This window comes from Falco rusticolus, chromosome 11 (assembly GCF_015220075.1).
Source record: "Falco rusticolus isolate bFalRus1 chromosome 11, bFalRus1.pri, whole genome shotgun sequence".
Classification (NCBI taxonomy): Eukaryota; Metazoa; Chordata; class Aves; order Falconiformes; family Falconidae; genus Falco; species Falco rusticolus.
The window spans coordinates 20708868-20727646 of NC_051197.1; the positions used below are offsets into that span (position 1 = coordinate 20708868).

Below are 18779 nucleotides of genomic sequence, written 5' to 3' on the forward strand. Positions count from 1 at the left end.
AGTCTTAGACTGTAAGTTCTCTGGGTAAGGAACTAGTGCTCCCTTAACTGTGTTGTAAAACATGCAGCAAATGACTTGGGCTCATTTATCAACAACATACCAAGCAGCTGCCTGTATGGGTCAGCAACACCTCCTTTAACATCAAGATTTTTTCAAGACCATCTTATATATACTATTTATATCAAGATAATATATACAAATGAGAACAAATTAGAAGCTTATGGTATTTTTTTAATATAATTCATAGTAGCAAATGTAATTTCTTAAGGGTAATGATTTGCCATGTGCCTAGATTTTTTATACATGACTATTTGCTTTACAGTCTCCGAGACTGACCTTCCTGACCACACTCCTGAGTTTGCACCTCACCAAGAGAAAACCCTGCCCCAGACCTATTCACCGGGAGGCACTCCATAACTGGCTGTACTGCTGTGTAACCAGCCATCCGTTTTGGAATATCAGTAACGCCTCATGACTTACCAAACATGATTACAACGAAAACACAGCATCACACACCTGGTTTACTTGCCATTGCGACCAAAGGTAAGAAGTCTTTAGATGTGTAGAATCCTTGATCCATTCTCAGTCCCTGGAATATACTGTCTCTGTTTGGTTCTGGCAAACCTAAAATAGGTATTTTAAGGCATATCAGAATGACAAAGGAAATTTCAATGTGTTTATAATGTGAAATATGTATTGGTCATTCTCAAAAATGTCCTCAATACAAGCACTTCTACAAAGCCTCCACAAATGACTGTAGTTTCATGTTTGTAGTCTGTAGTTTACATAACTGGTGATTTTTTAATAATACGAGCACTTGAAAATAAGGTTGTTGAGTAACCTGTGTACTCATATAACTCATACAAAAACAAATGCAGAGGAAAGAGTTAGAGAGAACAGGATATACAGGGTGCCAAAAGCAGGGAAGCTACTGGGGGAGAGAAGACTCTTGTAAGCTTTTCTTGTATTGATTTACCTGCATGTGTGTGTTACTCTTAGTGCTGTGAAATGCTTTTATTCCCTTGGTTTTGAAGCATTTTTCTGCAAATAACACAAATGAGGCAATAATACACAGCCTAACCAATGAGGAGAGGAGGACAGATGGCAATGCTCTACATCTGTCTTACCTGTATTTGTATGCCACCGTTTTTTGCCATCCTTGATTGTTTTCTCAAAATCCCAAAGTCCTTACTGGCTGACATTTATTTATAGTTATTAATAGCACACATTTATAAACAAGCCACAGGAAACAGACAGGGATACACTTCAGAACCAATAATAGCAACAAATATCTTTCAATTAAAAGAAAGCAACAAAAACAATCTTCCAATTATCAAAGAATATCTTCTTGTTGCTGTGTGAACATTTGGACAGCACAAAAAAAACAGCCTAGCTGACACAGAAGTTGAAACTTTTTTTTCATGCAAATGCAATGATCTATCAGGGTATTTTCAACAGAGCCTTGACTTCCATATTTACATTTAAAAATCCTTAATATTGTCAAAGGATGCTAATTAATAATTACATACTGAAACGGAGTAAACGTCAACAATTTTTTAAGAAAACACACGAGAACCGAGCAGTTCTCAGAGCAAGCAGGCAGAACTGGAGCATGCAAAGCAATCTGTGTTGCCTCCATTCCCAGTCATGGATGGCAGCAGACTAATCTTCCTCTGCTTTGAGACATATTGGTCTGGAAAACCCCAACAACACCATGTTAGTGTCAACAATAAAGCAGGATTGCACTTTGAGGCGTGCTGTTCCAAGTAGGGAAGGTTTAGGGCCTTTTTATACTACTGAAGAAGCAAAAATCTGTCTCAGTGCAGCGTAAGATCAGGATTCAGTCATAAGAAAGCTTAGGATTTTCTGTGAGTAACCTCATATGAGGGAGTTTCTTAAACCTCTAAATTCCTGAATTAAGTTACTGTAATACAAGAAGAAAAAAAGTATATTCTTAGTTCTAAGTCTTATTGAAGAAAATGAAAACATACTCTCTGTGGCCTACAAGCTAAAAAGCAAACAAAAAACCCCCAACATTTTTGCATTTCACAAATCTCACATTGTTGAGCACTTTCTTGATCTCTACAAAAAAATTATCACGACTCAGTTGCTAAATATCTGAATTTCAAAACGCCACTGATCTATAATTGGATACTAAGAAAAGTAAGGTTAGAAAGTACTGGCACATACTGAACTTCAAGACCTTTGAACGCTGTACTTCCTGGGCAGACTGGAATATCAGCTAATGAAGAATGAATAATGGATATCTTAAGAGGCTGCCAGAAATACTTAGTACTATTGAAAGTACAATATGTAAAATACATTAAAGAAATTATTTTTAGAACTGCATGGGTTTTCCTCTATGTATATATCGCATAATCACCTAAGGCAACAAGAGTACCTCGGAAAAAGTTCCCAATGACTGCCTACAGGCAGAGGACAGAGTAATGCAACTACTTCTACTGAGGCATCTGTAAACCAGCTCAGAAGCCTCAGTTTACTCTTGGAAGAAACACTCATGTCACTAGTGAGACATGCAGCCCGTGTTAAAGATCATTTCCTTTCTACTTAACATCTATCCCCATTCAAAACACGGAGAAACCCTCACAAATATTTTTTCCCACTTATGTTCGCCGCTTTTATCATCTCCTAATGAAAACGAATTTGTCTTCAGCAGCATCAGTAATTTGGTTCCCATAGGCTGAAGAAAGAATAGAATTAAGGGAATGTTGCAATGTCCATGGTTCAGGTTCATCGCTAGTTCAGTGTCACTGAAATCACAGGAGCTCGATTAAGACGACATTGGATTCAATAATGTTTAGCCTGGCTGATATGACAAAAAAAAAACCCAAAACCCTAAGAGGTAGTCAGCATACATAGTATTTTCTGCTATTTATTTTTTTTCTATTTCCATTTTGTGAAAACTCCATGAAAAACAATTTTGCAAATTTTATATTTGAAGGAAATTCAAGGGATTTTTCTCTTACAAACACCTGGCACAGTTTCCAGCTCATTGCTAAGCATTGGCCAGAAGTTATACTGGATGCACTGGATTCTGATGTATCTCCTTTTGCTGTTTAGTATTTGCCATTATAGTGATTGCATTTAATTTTGTTAAAATAGAGATTGAGTACTTCCTAAAGCCACTAGGCTAGCTAAGAAAGAGGCAGAGGCAGACAAACAGAGAAAAAGATCAAGAAATTATAAGATCTACTTTAGAGAGACACCATTTTATAATAAACAGCCACTCCACAGAAGTACGCTTTACAGACAGATCAAATATTGATAAATAGCCAACAGCCTCTTGGGAGAGAACATTTGATGAAAAAAACAGCTGTAGAGGAAAAATGTAGTTTTGAGCAAATGGTTTTAAAGAAAAAATAAGATGTAAAAAATCCCAGTCATCTATGAAACACACAATTTAGGTCAAAATAATGAACTAAGAGAAATATCTTTTGAAGATAAATCAGAGATCCTTTAGCAAAAGGGAAATCACACAACAGCACAAAATATCCAGGAGCCACCCAAGAAAAAGTGCTTAGACAAACATGAGGTCTTTCCCCTAGGTTTTAGGCTGAAGCCAATGGCAGTCAGTTCTGTGCTCTCTGAATCCACCTGCAAGCTATCTAAAAGGCTTTTATATTTATTACTTGGTATTTCTTGTTCTGAAACAATCTTTCACTATTCTAGGTCTGCAGTCTTAAAATAACCTATACCAAAATCTAGTGATAACAATTATTTCCTTCCCCTGCACTGAAGAACAACTCTTCTGAAAGGTAACCAAGAGGAGGTAGCCTAGACAGACAGTTCCCTTGGTGGTGTTCTGATGGCCTTAGCACATCCACGGAGAAGCAAAGGGCAATGCCTGGCCCCTGCCTTCTGCAGCCAAAGCCCTGGGCTTCCTGAAGCCTGCTGATGCCAGGGAACGAGCTTCTGAAACGACTGATGCCCAAACCACACAATGAAGCCTCATGGGCTGTGGAAAACAGCATTTACTAAGAACAGAGAAAGTAGAAACATCACAAAAGTAACAGCTTGCATGACAGATCTAGTTCAGCTTTGCAAAAGCTAATCAAGACAGCCCCAGTCTGGGTCAGGTACAGCGCAGAAAGCAATTCATCTCTGTTCCTGACCCTCTGGTTTGCTAGGCCCAGCCTTTTATCTTCAGATGCTCCAGCTATCTCTCCGTAAGCATCACTGTTCCTTTAGTACGAGGCCCTCTTCCCTTCTTCCCTTCACTTGATCCCCACAGCCCCTTCTCCAGTGGGCCACACCACAGCATCAGTGTCTCTGCCCTGTCTGACATTCACTGTAACAGTGGCTTTGGAAAACATGGGCTTTAACCTCCCATTTTTCTATCTTGTATATATATATACAAAAATACACATGCATACATATATATATTTTTTACAAAAAACAACATTTGCTTCCTATCAAACTCTTGTACTCTTTGTTCTCACAACACTGATGCATGTTAATTTTCTCAACTGGCAGCGTGAAGTCCATCGTCTCCATTTAAGGAGACAGAATCTTCTCACAATTCCCTAGTCCAGTTGAAATATTTATCACTACATGATTAGGGTCAATTTGTCAGATATACAAGGCAATGTACCAGAATGACATGTATACAACGTAAGGGATTGGCACGCAGAACAATGCACCTAGTCCACTTGGTTGCTGCACCAAATAAATCAAGGCATCAATACATCAGTCAGCTAAACCTGGAAAGGAAATAAGAACTGCTGCTATCTCTGTAACTATTAGCCTGGTCTGGAAAGTTAAACTAAACTGGGAATAGAAACACAGAAATACAAATCTCCCTCTCTCCTACTTTGATCAAATCCCCTCTCCCCAGAAACAGGAATGCCTTCGAACCCAAACTCATTTGGATTACTTAAATGTGACGTGTTTGGGCAGATCTGAAGTTTCAAATGAACTTCTCAGCCAGTCTCAGTAACTGACATACAAAATAAGCCCTTGTCCTTGGTAAGGATCAAATGTAGTTTTCCTTGGCAGCTGACTGAAAACAATGTCCAGACAAAAAACATGGAGCTGAAGATGAGCGTAAGTACATAGTAGCCTACAGGGACAAAACTTAGTAGAGCATTGTGAGGTTTTCTGATTTTTCTCACATCAAACACTGAAAAGCTTGGTTTGCTTAATTTTTAATTGTGATAATACCACATTTTGGAAAAACTTAAGCTTGACCAGATAAACAACTGATGAACTAGGATCCTTCAAGAATATTCCCTCTCTTTGCATTCTTAGCTGTTGCTATCCTGACAAGATCAAAACTGGCTGAATTGGTTTTACCAACCCCCTACCTACAGGTAAAAAAAGTAAATTCAGGCATGTGAATGCAATCTGTGTTTGAATATACCAAGAACTATTTTTTTAAAAGCTAAGACACTATTTTGACAGGTTTATTTTATAATTAATCTTTCAACTTTGTTTCAAGATGACATTTATAAATTTATCCAAATTGAATTCAAAAGAAAACAACAAAAATTGGATCCACTGTCTATGCACATGCATTTTTCTACCTTTTACACTAGGAAACCAAAACCAAAATCAACCTCCATTCAGCAACTCACCAGACTTTTTCTTTTCTTTTTTTTTTTTTTTTTTTTAATGTTCTCATGCCATACAAATATGGAGCATCACGCAGAAATTCAGAGGGTAGGAAGGTCTTTCCACCTTTTGCCATATCCATGAAAGCCTGCTTATGTTTTGGAGTCAAACAAGATTGTGAAAAATCACATTTGCAAGGAGAACACTTCTTCTGCCCTTCCCAGCTGCCCTGACAGGGATCTGCCAAGGGAGGGAGGCCCAAGAGATCCCAAGACCAGGTGGAAAGCCTTGAACTGTCAGAATCTACGCATTATGAAAATGCAGAATCTCGTAAGAAACTGGATGTGGGCAGAAGAAACATACGATTAGCTGCATGTCTGCTCTGGTAGCAACGCAAGTCTCCTGAAATAATACCTGAGAGGCTAAGCCAGCCAAGCCTGCTAATCGGTGTAAGAAACTTGAACGCTGCCCAGTAATGAGGCAGCAGAGGTTTTACACCAGCAATTCCTCACCTTTGGCAAGCTTGAGGAATAGGAATAACAAGTTGTGCCCACTCATGTGCCCTGGGCAAAGGAGCCATGGAATGCTGATGGACAGACTGATACGAATTTTAAGAGAGGAACTGACATGGCCTGATAAGTTGTTTTTGTTAACAATGTCTGTTTATACGGATTTCTTATTTACTCAAAAAGATGTGCTAAAGTAGATACAAAGCTAAAATAATTGCTCTCTGAAGGTAAATTTCTAAACCCACCATTTCCCTTCCAAAAGGGTCCTTTTGAATTAACAGAAAAGCACTCATTTTGTCCCATCTCCCTAAGCTTTCATCCACCTAGTGCTCCAACTTGCTCCTTTTGCAACCATATGAAAATACTTCAGATGTGACAGTTCTGATGGCATTTCACACTTGCCCAGAGACTTGCGACTACAGGTACCAGATGGTCAGTGTGACTACAAAGGTGCACGACAGAGAAGAAAGAACATACTGTAAATTCCAAGTGCATAAGCATCCTTTAATATTTTTGAATGCCCTGTTCTTCAACAAGTCTAGTTTGTGGTCTGGGGAAATTGAGATCAAAATCTATGTATTTAAAGCAGCTTTATGTCACACAATCCCTGAATTGTAGAAATTGGATGATGAGTTTTAAGTACATTAAAGTATTTTCTTGAAAGATAACATTGAAACAGCGAATTCTCTTAACTGTCAAATTTACAGTTTTCCCTAGACACGATAGAACCTATTTGTATGCAGCGGCATATGCTCAACCTATTTGTTTGTAAGAAGTCACAGTCATTCATATAAATATTGATAATATTGCTGTCCATGGATCAACGTTACATATTACACAACAATTTAGATATGAGCCATACTGAAATACATTATCCAAATATGGTACCTAAGCTGTGCCACATAGCTGATCATACAAAATGCACCATTACCATCAGTGCTATGACACTCATCAGAAATGGAACAGAAAGCCATTGGTATCTAAAGAGTTACTCTTTCTACACTTTGAAAGGTTTGATTCTGAAAGACTTAATGCCCAGTAAAGTTGCAAATGCTCTGCAGGTGCTCAGCTTCTCTCAAGGTCAGTCCATTAGTGATTAACACATTAGTAAATACTTCTGAGGCTTGAATTTTTAAAGGATCTCTCTCGTTTTGCTGGAGATTGTTTTTATGGTGGCAGCTTTGTTACTTCCTGTTGTGAGGTTCAATAGAGTATGTTTTCTAGGTGGTTGATTTTTTTTTGTTTGCTATGTATGTCGATGGAGATAAGTGTTTTAATTACTTTTTTAATGTCTATGCTTTTGTATTTTCTTCCTCTTCCCTTTTATTTCCTGCTGTTGAGATTACTGCCTCATCTCCACAGCAGGTGGCTCTTTCAAATTTGTTTTCTTTGTAAGCCTGGTAGATTTATTTTGTAATATAACTGCTCCTTTTTACTGTTTTTTATTAATGATTTCTTTATTTTGGGATAGGTATACTTGCAAGGTTTGTAGGAGTAATTCCCTAATGATGGCTAAAAGCCTTGTTCATTGAAAAGGGGAAAAAAGAACTACAAGACACTTGGGTTATCCTTTTCTTACCTCCAAGTTAGAATGAACACTGTACAGCATACGTGAAAGAACACCCTTCACACCTATCAACAAGATCCATGCACAAATGCCGCAGTGCATTTTAACTTCTAACAGCTATATGTCCATACCGTAGTATCTTTTAAATACATCTGAATAAGTAGCTGAACCTGGTAGTAATGCAGTCTATAGGTCTCACACCTTACTTTGCTGCCAAATTAGACACAGAGACAAAGATCTGAGCTCTTGCAAATGATGCTGAAATAACAGGAATGAAGTAGTCTGATCAGCCAGAACTAAATTTGTTCTTATAATCCAGCTTCTCTTTGAAGCCCATTGTCCAATCCCAGTTTAGAAGCAGCCAATATTTCATAAATAGGTATCGGAAACTGCAGATGGATTGATTCTAAACTCTGCCTGTGATTCCCATGCGAGTGATGGAAATTAGGATTATGACCACACAATCGGTGTTGTATGTCTGATCTTGGGCTACAAAACTCTGCAGCCTTGTGGTCTGCCCTCACCATATTTAATGATCCCATGTTCAGATCAGATTGACATCTAACATTGACCAAAATGCCTACAGGGGAACCATAACTCATTAGCATCATCAAGTGCAGAGTCCACCCCCAATCTGGTTATATTGTAATCAGTCCAGGTTTTCTCAAGGCTTTAGCCTGCACTCCACAGCCTATGCTCAGTCACAACTGCTCTTCTTAATTTTATTACGGTCAATATATGGGACCTGCACTTGGAATATTATCAGAGTAACACTCAAATATGACTAAGGTAATGTATTTTAGTGAAAATCGTCAGTGTTTCAAGATGATTAAACAAAGATCTGGAGAAATTATGTGGTGATTTTGCAATTCTCAGTATCTGGCTATTCAATTAAGCACCATAAATATTTTCAACTCCCAGTCTGACTTGAGCACTTACATTCCAAAAACACTTCTAAAATGCTTACCTCAGAAACATATACTGAATGCATATAGTATCATATACAGAAGCATTACTGAAGCATATAGTATCACAAAGTGTTTTAAAAACCTAATTCTTTAAAGGACACACCAGAAGACGTGACACTAAGTTGGACAAAGAAATACAGCTTCCTAAACTAAGGAACAGATGGGAATTCTAGCCTTTCTTCTCAGGTTGGAAACTGACAATGTTGTCCATATATGAATTAATAATCAAATTGAGGATGCTAGGAAGTTAGATGGTAGTCTTGGTGAAAGGACTGGCTGAAATGTGAAGATTACTACGAAGTAAACCTCATCATAGAGAAGGATGAATGCAGACGCCTGCTTACATTCCCCCTGGTTCTGTTCTGCCTGCTATTGTTTATTGCAGGACTTAAAGCACTGAAACAGTTTGCTATGAATCTTGATTTGTAGAACGTAAGAGTTCTGTAAATTGTAATACAGAGTAACTGAAGAAACATCTCCTGTAAAAAATAAACTGGAATATTGCTGCAAACCTTTCTTATGTCATCTCGGTAACATTTGTTATACTGGCAACAAACCTGAAAAGGTCACTAGCAAAAATGCATTTAGTAGTCTCAGTCAAATCCATCTCTGATATAAGAAAGCACCATTCCATCCAGGAAAAGAGCTTTCTCCAGTCTGCTTACAATATTGCTGAACTGGATTTTTAGTTCTGACTGCAATTTGGTTACTTCTCACCACTGGCACACGCTGTCATTATTCAGTAGCATCCCTGAACCAGCATAGCAGCGATGCTGAAGTTTAAGATCTGACATGCTAGCGTTCTCAGTTCCTTTCCCTCTTCGTTCTACAACTCTGTTCCTAGCACTAACATGCCAAAGGAAAGACACAGGGGGGCTGTGTTTCCTCCAGACACCAGCCAGATACTATTTGTCAGTGTGATACGCTGCACCACGTTAGAGAAGAAAACTGGCCCCCATGCTTCCTGTTGTTCAGTAAACAGTGCTGAAGTGGTCACAAAAGCAGGATCATCTCCTTGAGGACTGTCTAGCAGTAACTTGAAGAACACCAAAATACATCATCTCAGAAACCATATGTCACAGTAAAGTGATTTTTATACAGTATAGAAAATCTGAGTATGTAAAAGTGAAAGCAAAACAAACTGATGGAGAGACTGGGTGCAAGTCTCCTGAAAAGAAAGCAGAAAATACTACAATAGCTGTTTGCAATAGATACAATATCTTTCTCCAAGTAGATTCATTATAACTTACTTGTCTACTATGTCCAGTTTATAAACAGTCACACTGGCATATTGGAATAATCAAAGTCAATTAAAATTTACAAAGGGAAAATCAAATGTTAGCATAGGAAACATCTCTTCATATTAATTTTTTTATTTCAAAAAAAATGGAAAAAAATTTGAAAAGCTGAATTAATAGAAGCTACATATGGTAAATATGCAGGAAACGCATAAAATGAGAAGAAAACTGGCATAAAACATTCCCCAAAGAAAAAAACATAAATGCCTGGTTGGCATCACAAAGAAAAATAAATACTAGGCCTCCACACTCTTGCAAAGCACTGATTGAAAAAAAGAAAAAAAAAAATCCATCTAAGGCAGCAAATTCATCCTGTGGAAATATATGAGGAATAATTAAGTAATTCATATTCTGGAGTAATAATTTCAGTCAGATCTCAGGCACTCTACAGCAATGAAGCTGCAGTGAGGTGTACTGAAACAACATCAACTTACAGTAGCTAAAATTGTCCTGTACTTTTGATATGATAGTAATAAAATAGCTGATACGTGGTATCAAAATGTTACACATATAAACTCCGATTTTTTTATAACATTGTTTACTAAATTTGATAAAATACAACAGTTCAGCATCACAGAAATATTTAACTGTAATAGTAGTGGATTTCTCTTAAAGCCCACTATTATTCTGTTGCATGCTACTTCCAAAGTTTCCATTCTATTTGAATATAGTGACTATAAAACAGTAGGCTTGATCAGTTACAGCTTAGCACCCTATATAACTTTCTATATTAAATACTTCTAAAATCTTACTTATCCAGGAAGAAAATCCAACCCACTAAATAATAATTGCAAAAAACAGCATTTTCTGTTTATTTCTATTTTTAAAATGTAACAAGGATCCACCTAAAACTTTTTTTCTTTTTAAATGTAAAAGTCTTCAGCGTAAACCAGCAATGTCTTCCAAAAGCTACTGAATAATTACCACTCTATCTGAAATTTCAATATAGGAAACAAATATTGTTTCCCAGTTCTTGTTCAACATATGATATCGTTTTATCTTAAGAGTATTAATACACTGGTTTTGTCCACATAGAAGAACAAAAAGATGCTATAAAACTTATTCAGTAATTACTCCTGTATCATTCCGCCTACACTGCATTTTTTAATCACTTCAGGTAAACCGTCTCTACATAGATTTTAAAAGGATGCCTCAAAAAAAAGACATCTAAACATTATTAATTTTACTGCAGCGCAGATCTACAACTGAAAACCTATCATCAGTGCATTCTGATGAAAAGGTAATAATTAAATCTTTTTTTCCCCTTCTTCTACAGCACATTATTTGACCTATGATAAAACAAGCTATCAAATTTCCATTTATTATTTCTACCTGAAGGGCTTTGCCAGCTCACACAAACATAAATCTCCATTTGTCAGATTTAAACTGTACCTGTCCCAGCTGCTACGAGGGTTCATAGCTCTTGCCCCTTAAAAATTACCAAATAACATCAAGCAATGTAACCTCCCTCCAGCCTTCACTGACCCTCGCAATCAATAATATTTGTAACCTGCATGCGCACAGTTAAGTAGAACAGAAGCTGTGCACTATCCCAGTTAACCACATTGAGCTGTGATACTAAAATCTGCTCCCTTGTGTCTCCCGTGATCAATTTTAATCTCTGGACCAAGAATAAAAGAATGCAGCCCCTTGTTTCCAAATTCATCTGAAACGGATGTTATAGATTTGTAGGTCGTCTGCTACAGGAGCTGTGGATTTAATACAACCAGCACTTCAAGGAAAGAACACATCTAAGCTATCATTCATTCTCATTATCCGCAGTGTATTTTGGATCTTCAGAAGACAATACAGGAAAATGCACATGTACTGACTTAAAGCCAGCTCGTTTTGTTAAAATACCATCAGGACACAGTTATTTGTTAGAGCTGTATCCATTACTGCCACTGTAGGCAAGGTGGAGATCGGTCATTCTGTTATGATTACTTTGTTTAAAGGTTTATAAATAGACTGCCAATTTTCATTCCTTCTGAAAATGTGTCATATATAGTAAATTAAACAGAAATTCCCTAGAAATAATAAAGCCTAGTTCTGCTCTGTTAAAAAGAAACAATCATTATGGAAAAAAAGAGTAATTCAGGTTTCTGATGATATTTGTTCTCTCACCTCCAAACTAATTTTATTTAAAAGAGGACAAATTTGCCAGCCAATTAGTCTAATTAGACAGCAGTATCTGAATGTTGAACAGGAAGAAAGCAACTTTAGAAACCTACTCCGGCAGAAGTGCTTTTTGAATCTGTCACGCTACCAGAACGCATGTTTCCAGAGTTCTTGTAACTGCATATTTATAGGCTTGGCTATATTGGCTCGTCATCAGCAGCTCCAATGCCATGAATCATCTATCAAACATTTGAGAAGACTTACTCATTTCTTTAAAGCAGCATTCTGAAGAGACACTTTCCACATGACTATGCTCTAGTGTTCACTATTAATTAAGAAAAACAGCACACAGTTTTATAATTGCAGGTGAATAATAAGTATGCATCGTCAGAGGCTTTATCTTCTCAGATTGTCACATGCTGTGTGTCAGCATAGAGCACGCTGCAACAAATACGACACTTGTAACATGCTGGAGGGTCAATGAGCATTCTCACTCGGGTCATTTACCCACTTCACATCAATGTCCTTATCATTAAGCACATATTTATCTGCCTTTCCTTTTAAAAGCAGCTGTAGCAAGGAGTTTTATGTAAATATCCTGCTAAAGTGATACTCTCCTACACAACTAGTTCAGCTGAGAAACACTAAACCAACCATACAGCTAGCCCTGCATACTTTCACATACTGGAAATAACTTAAGCAAGGTCATACTTGACCAGACCCTATTGTGAGTATGGGTGAATGACAGAAAAAAGTTATAAATTGTCTAAGTTTTTTTTAATTAATTAATTAAATCTGAATTCCTTCCCAACATCAGCATACATTGTATTTTATATGAAACTATTCAGAGTGTCTTTATTAATTAGTTATACCATTTTCTTCAACTGCTCAAGTTTTCCTTGGGTGTTTCACATACTATGACAGGGAGCTAAATCTGGTACTCTTGGTCAGAAATACAATGCAGCAGTAGAACCTCAGATGCTGTAAGGCTACTATCTAGAAAACAGACAGAGAAATTACGCTGAAGATCTCCAAAATGCCTCCTCAACCAACACGCAGCAGTCAAGAACATGAAGTGAAACTGTCACTGAAGAACACTGGTCAGGTAACTTGCCTTACAGGTGCAGAAATCTGCACAGGCACTCACACAAGCTCCTTCCTCTTCTTAAGCTTATTCTTTCGATGGCTAATAAAAAAATTCAAAATGGGAAGTTTATACTTCTTATGTTAAGCAATTACATTTTGTGATACTTAAAGTTCAAAGAGGTAGGAACCTATGTCCCTTTTCAGTCCATGAAGAGATGGCCATGTCCAGAGACACGACTGTTTCAGAAAGTTGTAACTAGATGCCTAAAACTGCTTGCAGCCAATGGTGCAAATACTCCCAAGAGAGCGTATGGTTCCCCAACATGGCATCCAACCCATAGTAATGTTAGTCCAGCCACACAAACATACCAAGGAGAAAGCATGAGTCCTTAGTGTCTTCCTGGTGCATATTTTTGTATTTGCAGTACCATATCAGGAAGATTCTCTCCCAGTGGAGTTTCAAATGGTAACAAAACCAAGAAGCATCTGATCAATAAATAGAAAATCAAGTTACACGGTCCCAATAGGTCCCTCTAACAAGGATTTCTCTCTGAAATGTTCATGCTTGTCTAATGCTGCTGCTTTTATTCCTTTCACACCAGTGGGTCCTACATGCTTGCATTAGTGCTAATGTAAAACAAATGAACATTTTATGCAAGGATATCCAATCTCCCCAAGTAAAGGGGTTAATACCAAAGTAAGCTTTAGGAATGTAAATTGTTTTCCCCATGTGGCTGAAAACCTACATGAGTTATTCATTTAAAAATTATTAGCATATAAAATCATTATTATCTCTGCAGTTAATGTACAGTTCACTGACAACCTTTTGGACCATTACAATTAAGAAAGGCAGCATCTTTAATGAAGTTACAAAACACACTGTTTATTAAACAGCAAATTGTATCTTTAATTACTTTAAATATTATAATCCAATGAAAAATTATTTCATAAACCTCAAGACAAATTATGTCAGAGATGGAGTATGCATTTTGTTCCTCTATGAATCCTAAACAGCACTTTCAATTTGCTTACAGGTTTCTGTTGTATGCAAATCTGCTCTTGAAATTGCTTTCAAGTGCCTAAATTCAATGCCACTAGCATAAATTTAAAGATGCAGTTTGTGCTATTCTTTTTAAAACAGATTTAATTTTTGTCAGACGTAGAAGTTGGCAGTTCTAGTAAATGCAGCTTTTCCATTAATCCTCAGGAGGTAAACTGAAGATAGGTTTCTGTGGGGGTCCCAACATCAGGCTCATAGAAATAAAGAATATTTGGGGGTCTACTGTATTTTCTTATTTCACTGTCTATTTTGAGCTAAAAGATAACTTGTTCAAAATGTCAAGGGCTTTGAGGATATGCTACAATGCCAACAAGCACATACTGAACTAATTTTAAATATTCCATCCTTTTTTATTCAAAGTAATCTCTGCATACTGTCAAGGCACTTTTTGCTGTCTTTCCGGTATTAGACCTTTCTGCTTGACATGCTGGCCACTATCTGACAAAGGCTGAGTGCTACACAATTAAAGAAAAAGTTTAGTTGCTCACAGCATTAGGCCCTTCATTGTACTGGGATCAAACTCAGACCAAAGTCAGTATTAAAATGCATTGATTTCTGTATCACTAAGACAAAATTAATACATTTGACTTAAATCATGTCAACATCAACTTGCCACTGAATATTTTGACACTGTTTGGAAACCCTCGGTTAGCTATCAGACGTTTTTGGGCTAACCAATGAATCAGGAAAGCACAGAGATTATCTTCAATTACTTTATGCTAAAAACCTGCTACATGCAATCTATGTCGTCTTTAGCAGAAATATTGTCCATGCAAATCATGAAGACAGACTGAGGAGAAACAATTATTCAGTGTAATATTATAATATTAAAACTTCAAAAAAAAACCAAACCCCACACTATTTTTTTTAAGCTTCTACCAGTGGTCGGCAATTGATGTTATATAATTATAAAATACAACATTGATGACATGTTGTTTAGAGTTGAAACAAAAATACACCGAAGATCAAAAGATAATAAACATGCTTACTTGCACGATTAGGAAGAATACTTTTGAACATGGGTATCTGTTTAGAAACCTACTTGGCAGTCTTTCAGTACTACCTGTGTGCCAGAATTAAAACCCAGCTGGGCTTTGTACGCCAGTTGGGTAGTGAAAGTCAGGTACATTTGTAAAAGCACTTCCAACAAAATCAAGTTTTGAAAAATTTCCCTGCAGCAATCTAACGCTAACTGTAACACTGTTAAACGTGTTATGGACCAAACTAAATACAGTACTTGAGAAAAAACAAAACAAAAAAACCACAAAAAGCCATCCAAAAAACCCAAAACAAACTAACAAACAAAAAAAAAACCCTTCCTGGGTGTGCAGCTGAATACTTTGGTTGATTTGGGCCTAAGTATCTTCAGGATCCATACCTTGTCTTCCAAGAGATCTGTATGGCTGTGCATTATTGATGTGCTACTTAGCACAGAGACTGTCTTTGAGGCAAAGAACCTCAGGAGTCCCAGGAGATTTCCAGAACAAGCCTTCTTACGTGTTCAAATATGTTCAAAACCCGACTGGATACAGTCCCAGGCAACCTGCTCCAGCTGATCCTGCTCTGAGCTGGGGCGCTAGGCTAGATCATCTCCAAAGGTCCTTTCCAACTATTTTATGACTCTATGAAATACCCCTCAGTTGAGGTCCTAAGCCATGGAAAGATTTCAGAATCTTTTATCTGGGATTTGAAAAATCCACTAATAATACAGTTAGGCAAAATAAAAGTATTCCGTATTAGGGCATAGGTTCCAGACATCCACAGAAAATGAAGAGAAATTTGCAGGCACCTACAAGCAGTTTCCACAGGCCCCGTATGTTTCTGTCTGTTACAGAGCTCCCCCAGCCAGTGGCAGTCTACCAGGAACCAGACCCTTTCTTCATCTACCCTCACTACAAAAAGCAAAGCTCAGGGATGTAGAACTAGAAAACACAGCTCTCACGCAAGGCTGTAAAGTTAGGTTTTGAAACTTCTTCACTCCAAAACCTTGCTTCCATTTAGCACCATACACACTTGGTTTGCAGAAACCACATCTTGCCACTAACAGTCCGTCTCTCGGTAAGTGACAGAGTTGGGCTTGTCTTATTCAACAAAAATATTCATCTTGTAAAATCGGAGTTCAGGACAAGGACTTTAAATCAAAAACTGAATACAATTTTCCTCCATTCTCAGATGATTTAAGTTATTAGTATTTAAAAACAGCTTCTTAGATATCACTACCTGCAGTTCACAGATGTTTGCAACATGTAACAAACCCACCTCTGATGTCATTTTCTAACAAGTTCTAACCGACACTGCAGCTTCCTTAAAAGTGCATGTGAAAATCCCACCATGCAGATGGGAAATCTTGACTTGTACATCCACCGCCCTATTGACGAAATTATCTTTCAGAAGTTCAGCATCACCGAATCAGTTATACCAAACTAAGCCTTTCACACCAGTATTTTAAATGATAAATTAGTTTTGCTTCACATATAAAATTATACTGTGCCTGCTTAAACACTTGCCACAGAATGCCTTTAATTAACCTTAGCAACAACAACAGTTGTGTGAGGACTCAGATAAACAGAATTTTTTGCTAAAAAAAAAATAAAATCTAACTCTGACTTCTGCATTCTGTAACCACCACTTTATTCCTGATTATAGTACACATGTGAGTAGAAAACAAGTATTCACTTACGCATTCAAATGCAAAATCAGATCTGTATGTTAAAGGTATAGCATGTGCAATGAAAACTATCAGCTTAATAACCCTGCACTGACAATCACACTGCCAAGCATATGCACAGACACAGCTCCACACCTGTAAGTAAAAGTCTTTCCAAAAGCTCATGCCCTCAAATTTTTGGAGGGAGGGATTAGGATTATAAATTCCCTTGAGTTTGCAATCTAATGCTGAGCAGATACATATTTATATATCAGACAACTGCTTTTTTTCATGTTCATTTCCATCACCAACTTAACAGAAAGGAAAAAGCCATTTTCAAAGGCTCATAGCTCAGGAACAAAGTCATGAATTAAGCAACATCTTAGAATATTTGAATGAAGAAACTGTTGAAGGGGCAAGAAACAAAACTGTTTCTAAATGCACTCTTTGCAAGATAAAAGGATTACTATTAAGGCACCATAGGGGAGGTTTGAGGGACTTCGGTATTTATTTATTTATTCATTCAATCATTTACATAGATAGTTTAGAACACTCTACTGAAACCAAAATTCCTAATTACATAGATTTTACACAATACAAGAATATTAATTAATAAAAGGTAAACCATACATCCAACTAAGATTACTTAAAATCCTGGGAAGAGATAAACAAAAATATGTGCACAGCAAATGGAGCCATCAGAAAGATGCCATAAAAGCATGACACTGAAAAAGAAGGGCAGAAAACAGAATATTTAAAATTTCCAAAGCCTTGTAATTAAATGCATAACAAATGCAGCATGCAGAACTTCCGGCTGTACTGCAAGAGTCGTAAAATTTAGAAAATTAAGGTAGTGATATTACAGCAACACCTTCCCATTTCCATTGCATGTAGAAATGTAAATCAGTTAGGCAGACAGCAAGCTATAGTCTATGCTTGGCTACACGAGTTATTTCGATACCAATAGTAGCAAATACCACTTACTGTTTGTAGTGCTTTCTATTTCCAAGGTGCTGCACAGACAATCCTCAAAATACCCAGTATCCAGATAAGAGATAAACATCTATGCCTGCACTTTACATATGTGCAAAGAAATTTAAGTGATTTGCTGAGGACCATACATTAGAAGCAAGGTTGTGATGCCTCCTGGGCATTCACACAATAGGATTCTAAAATGCTGGAACAGTGGATCTTTCATAACCAGAATCTTTACGGTCCGGGAAGCACGCAGACTATTTCCTGCCTATGACAGTGCTAGTGCAAGCATCGAACAGTTATGTCCTTCCAGCTGGAGCTCTGGAGGCTCCCAGACCACCTGTGCCCTACACAGGAATCAAGGTGTGAGAGAAGTGGGCAATGCCCTTGAAAGGCACTTTGGTCTTAGAAAGTCTGTGGAGACTGGAGGAGCTCCATGGTGACTAGAGACAGGAATCAAGACTCCAACATGTATTTGTTATTGTAAAATGCTTATTTTTGCAACTATTTTCCATTCCCTGTTTTAAGGAGATGGCTTATATCTACAGACGATGTCTCGCTACAGTTGTTTTGCCAGTAGACTGTACAGGGTGGACACGGGTGGAAAGACTCGCACCTACCAGTGGGCAGCTACACTCTCTGTCTTTCAGAAACACATGCGAATGCTAGTATTAAAAACCTAGGACAAATAACGTTGCCAAAGGGTTATTCAGAGCCCAAATCAAAATCAGCACCTAATTAAAAGTCCCTCTATTTCCACCAATTCCACACAGAGCAGTAAGAGCTCAGCTGCAGATGCAGAGCAGGAGGTGACTATTTAATGAACTGTACATTTGAATGAGTTGGTCATTGGATGTCAGCAAAGACAATGGTAACCTTCCTTCAGGATTACTAGTTTCCACTATTGGAGATTTTTTGGACATGTCTAATTATGTAACTTCTCTTACCTGTCACCTAGCAACCTTAGCTGTGACTTTATT

At 37.5% G+C, this 18779-nt stretch overlaps 1 protein-coding gene across 1 annotated transcript in view; it reads right to left on the minus strand.

Annotated features, from left to right (window-relative positions):
* Positions 1-18779, minus strand: part of DPYD (dihydropyrimidine dehydrogenase) — a 366851-nt gene that overhangs the window by 200715 nt on the left and 147357 nt on the right. The window contains exon 9 of the mRNA XM_037404065.1: positions 517-624. Coding sequence (XP_037259962.1) covers positions 517-624 — 108 coding nt within the window. The remainder of the gene's footprint in view (positions 1-516; positions 625-18779) is intronic.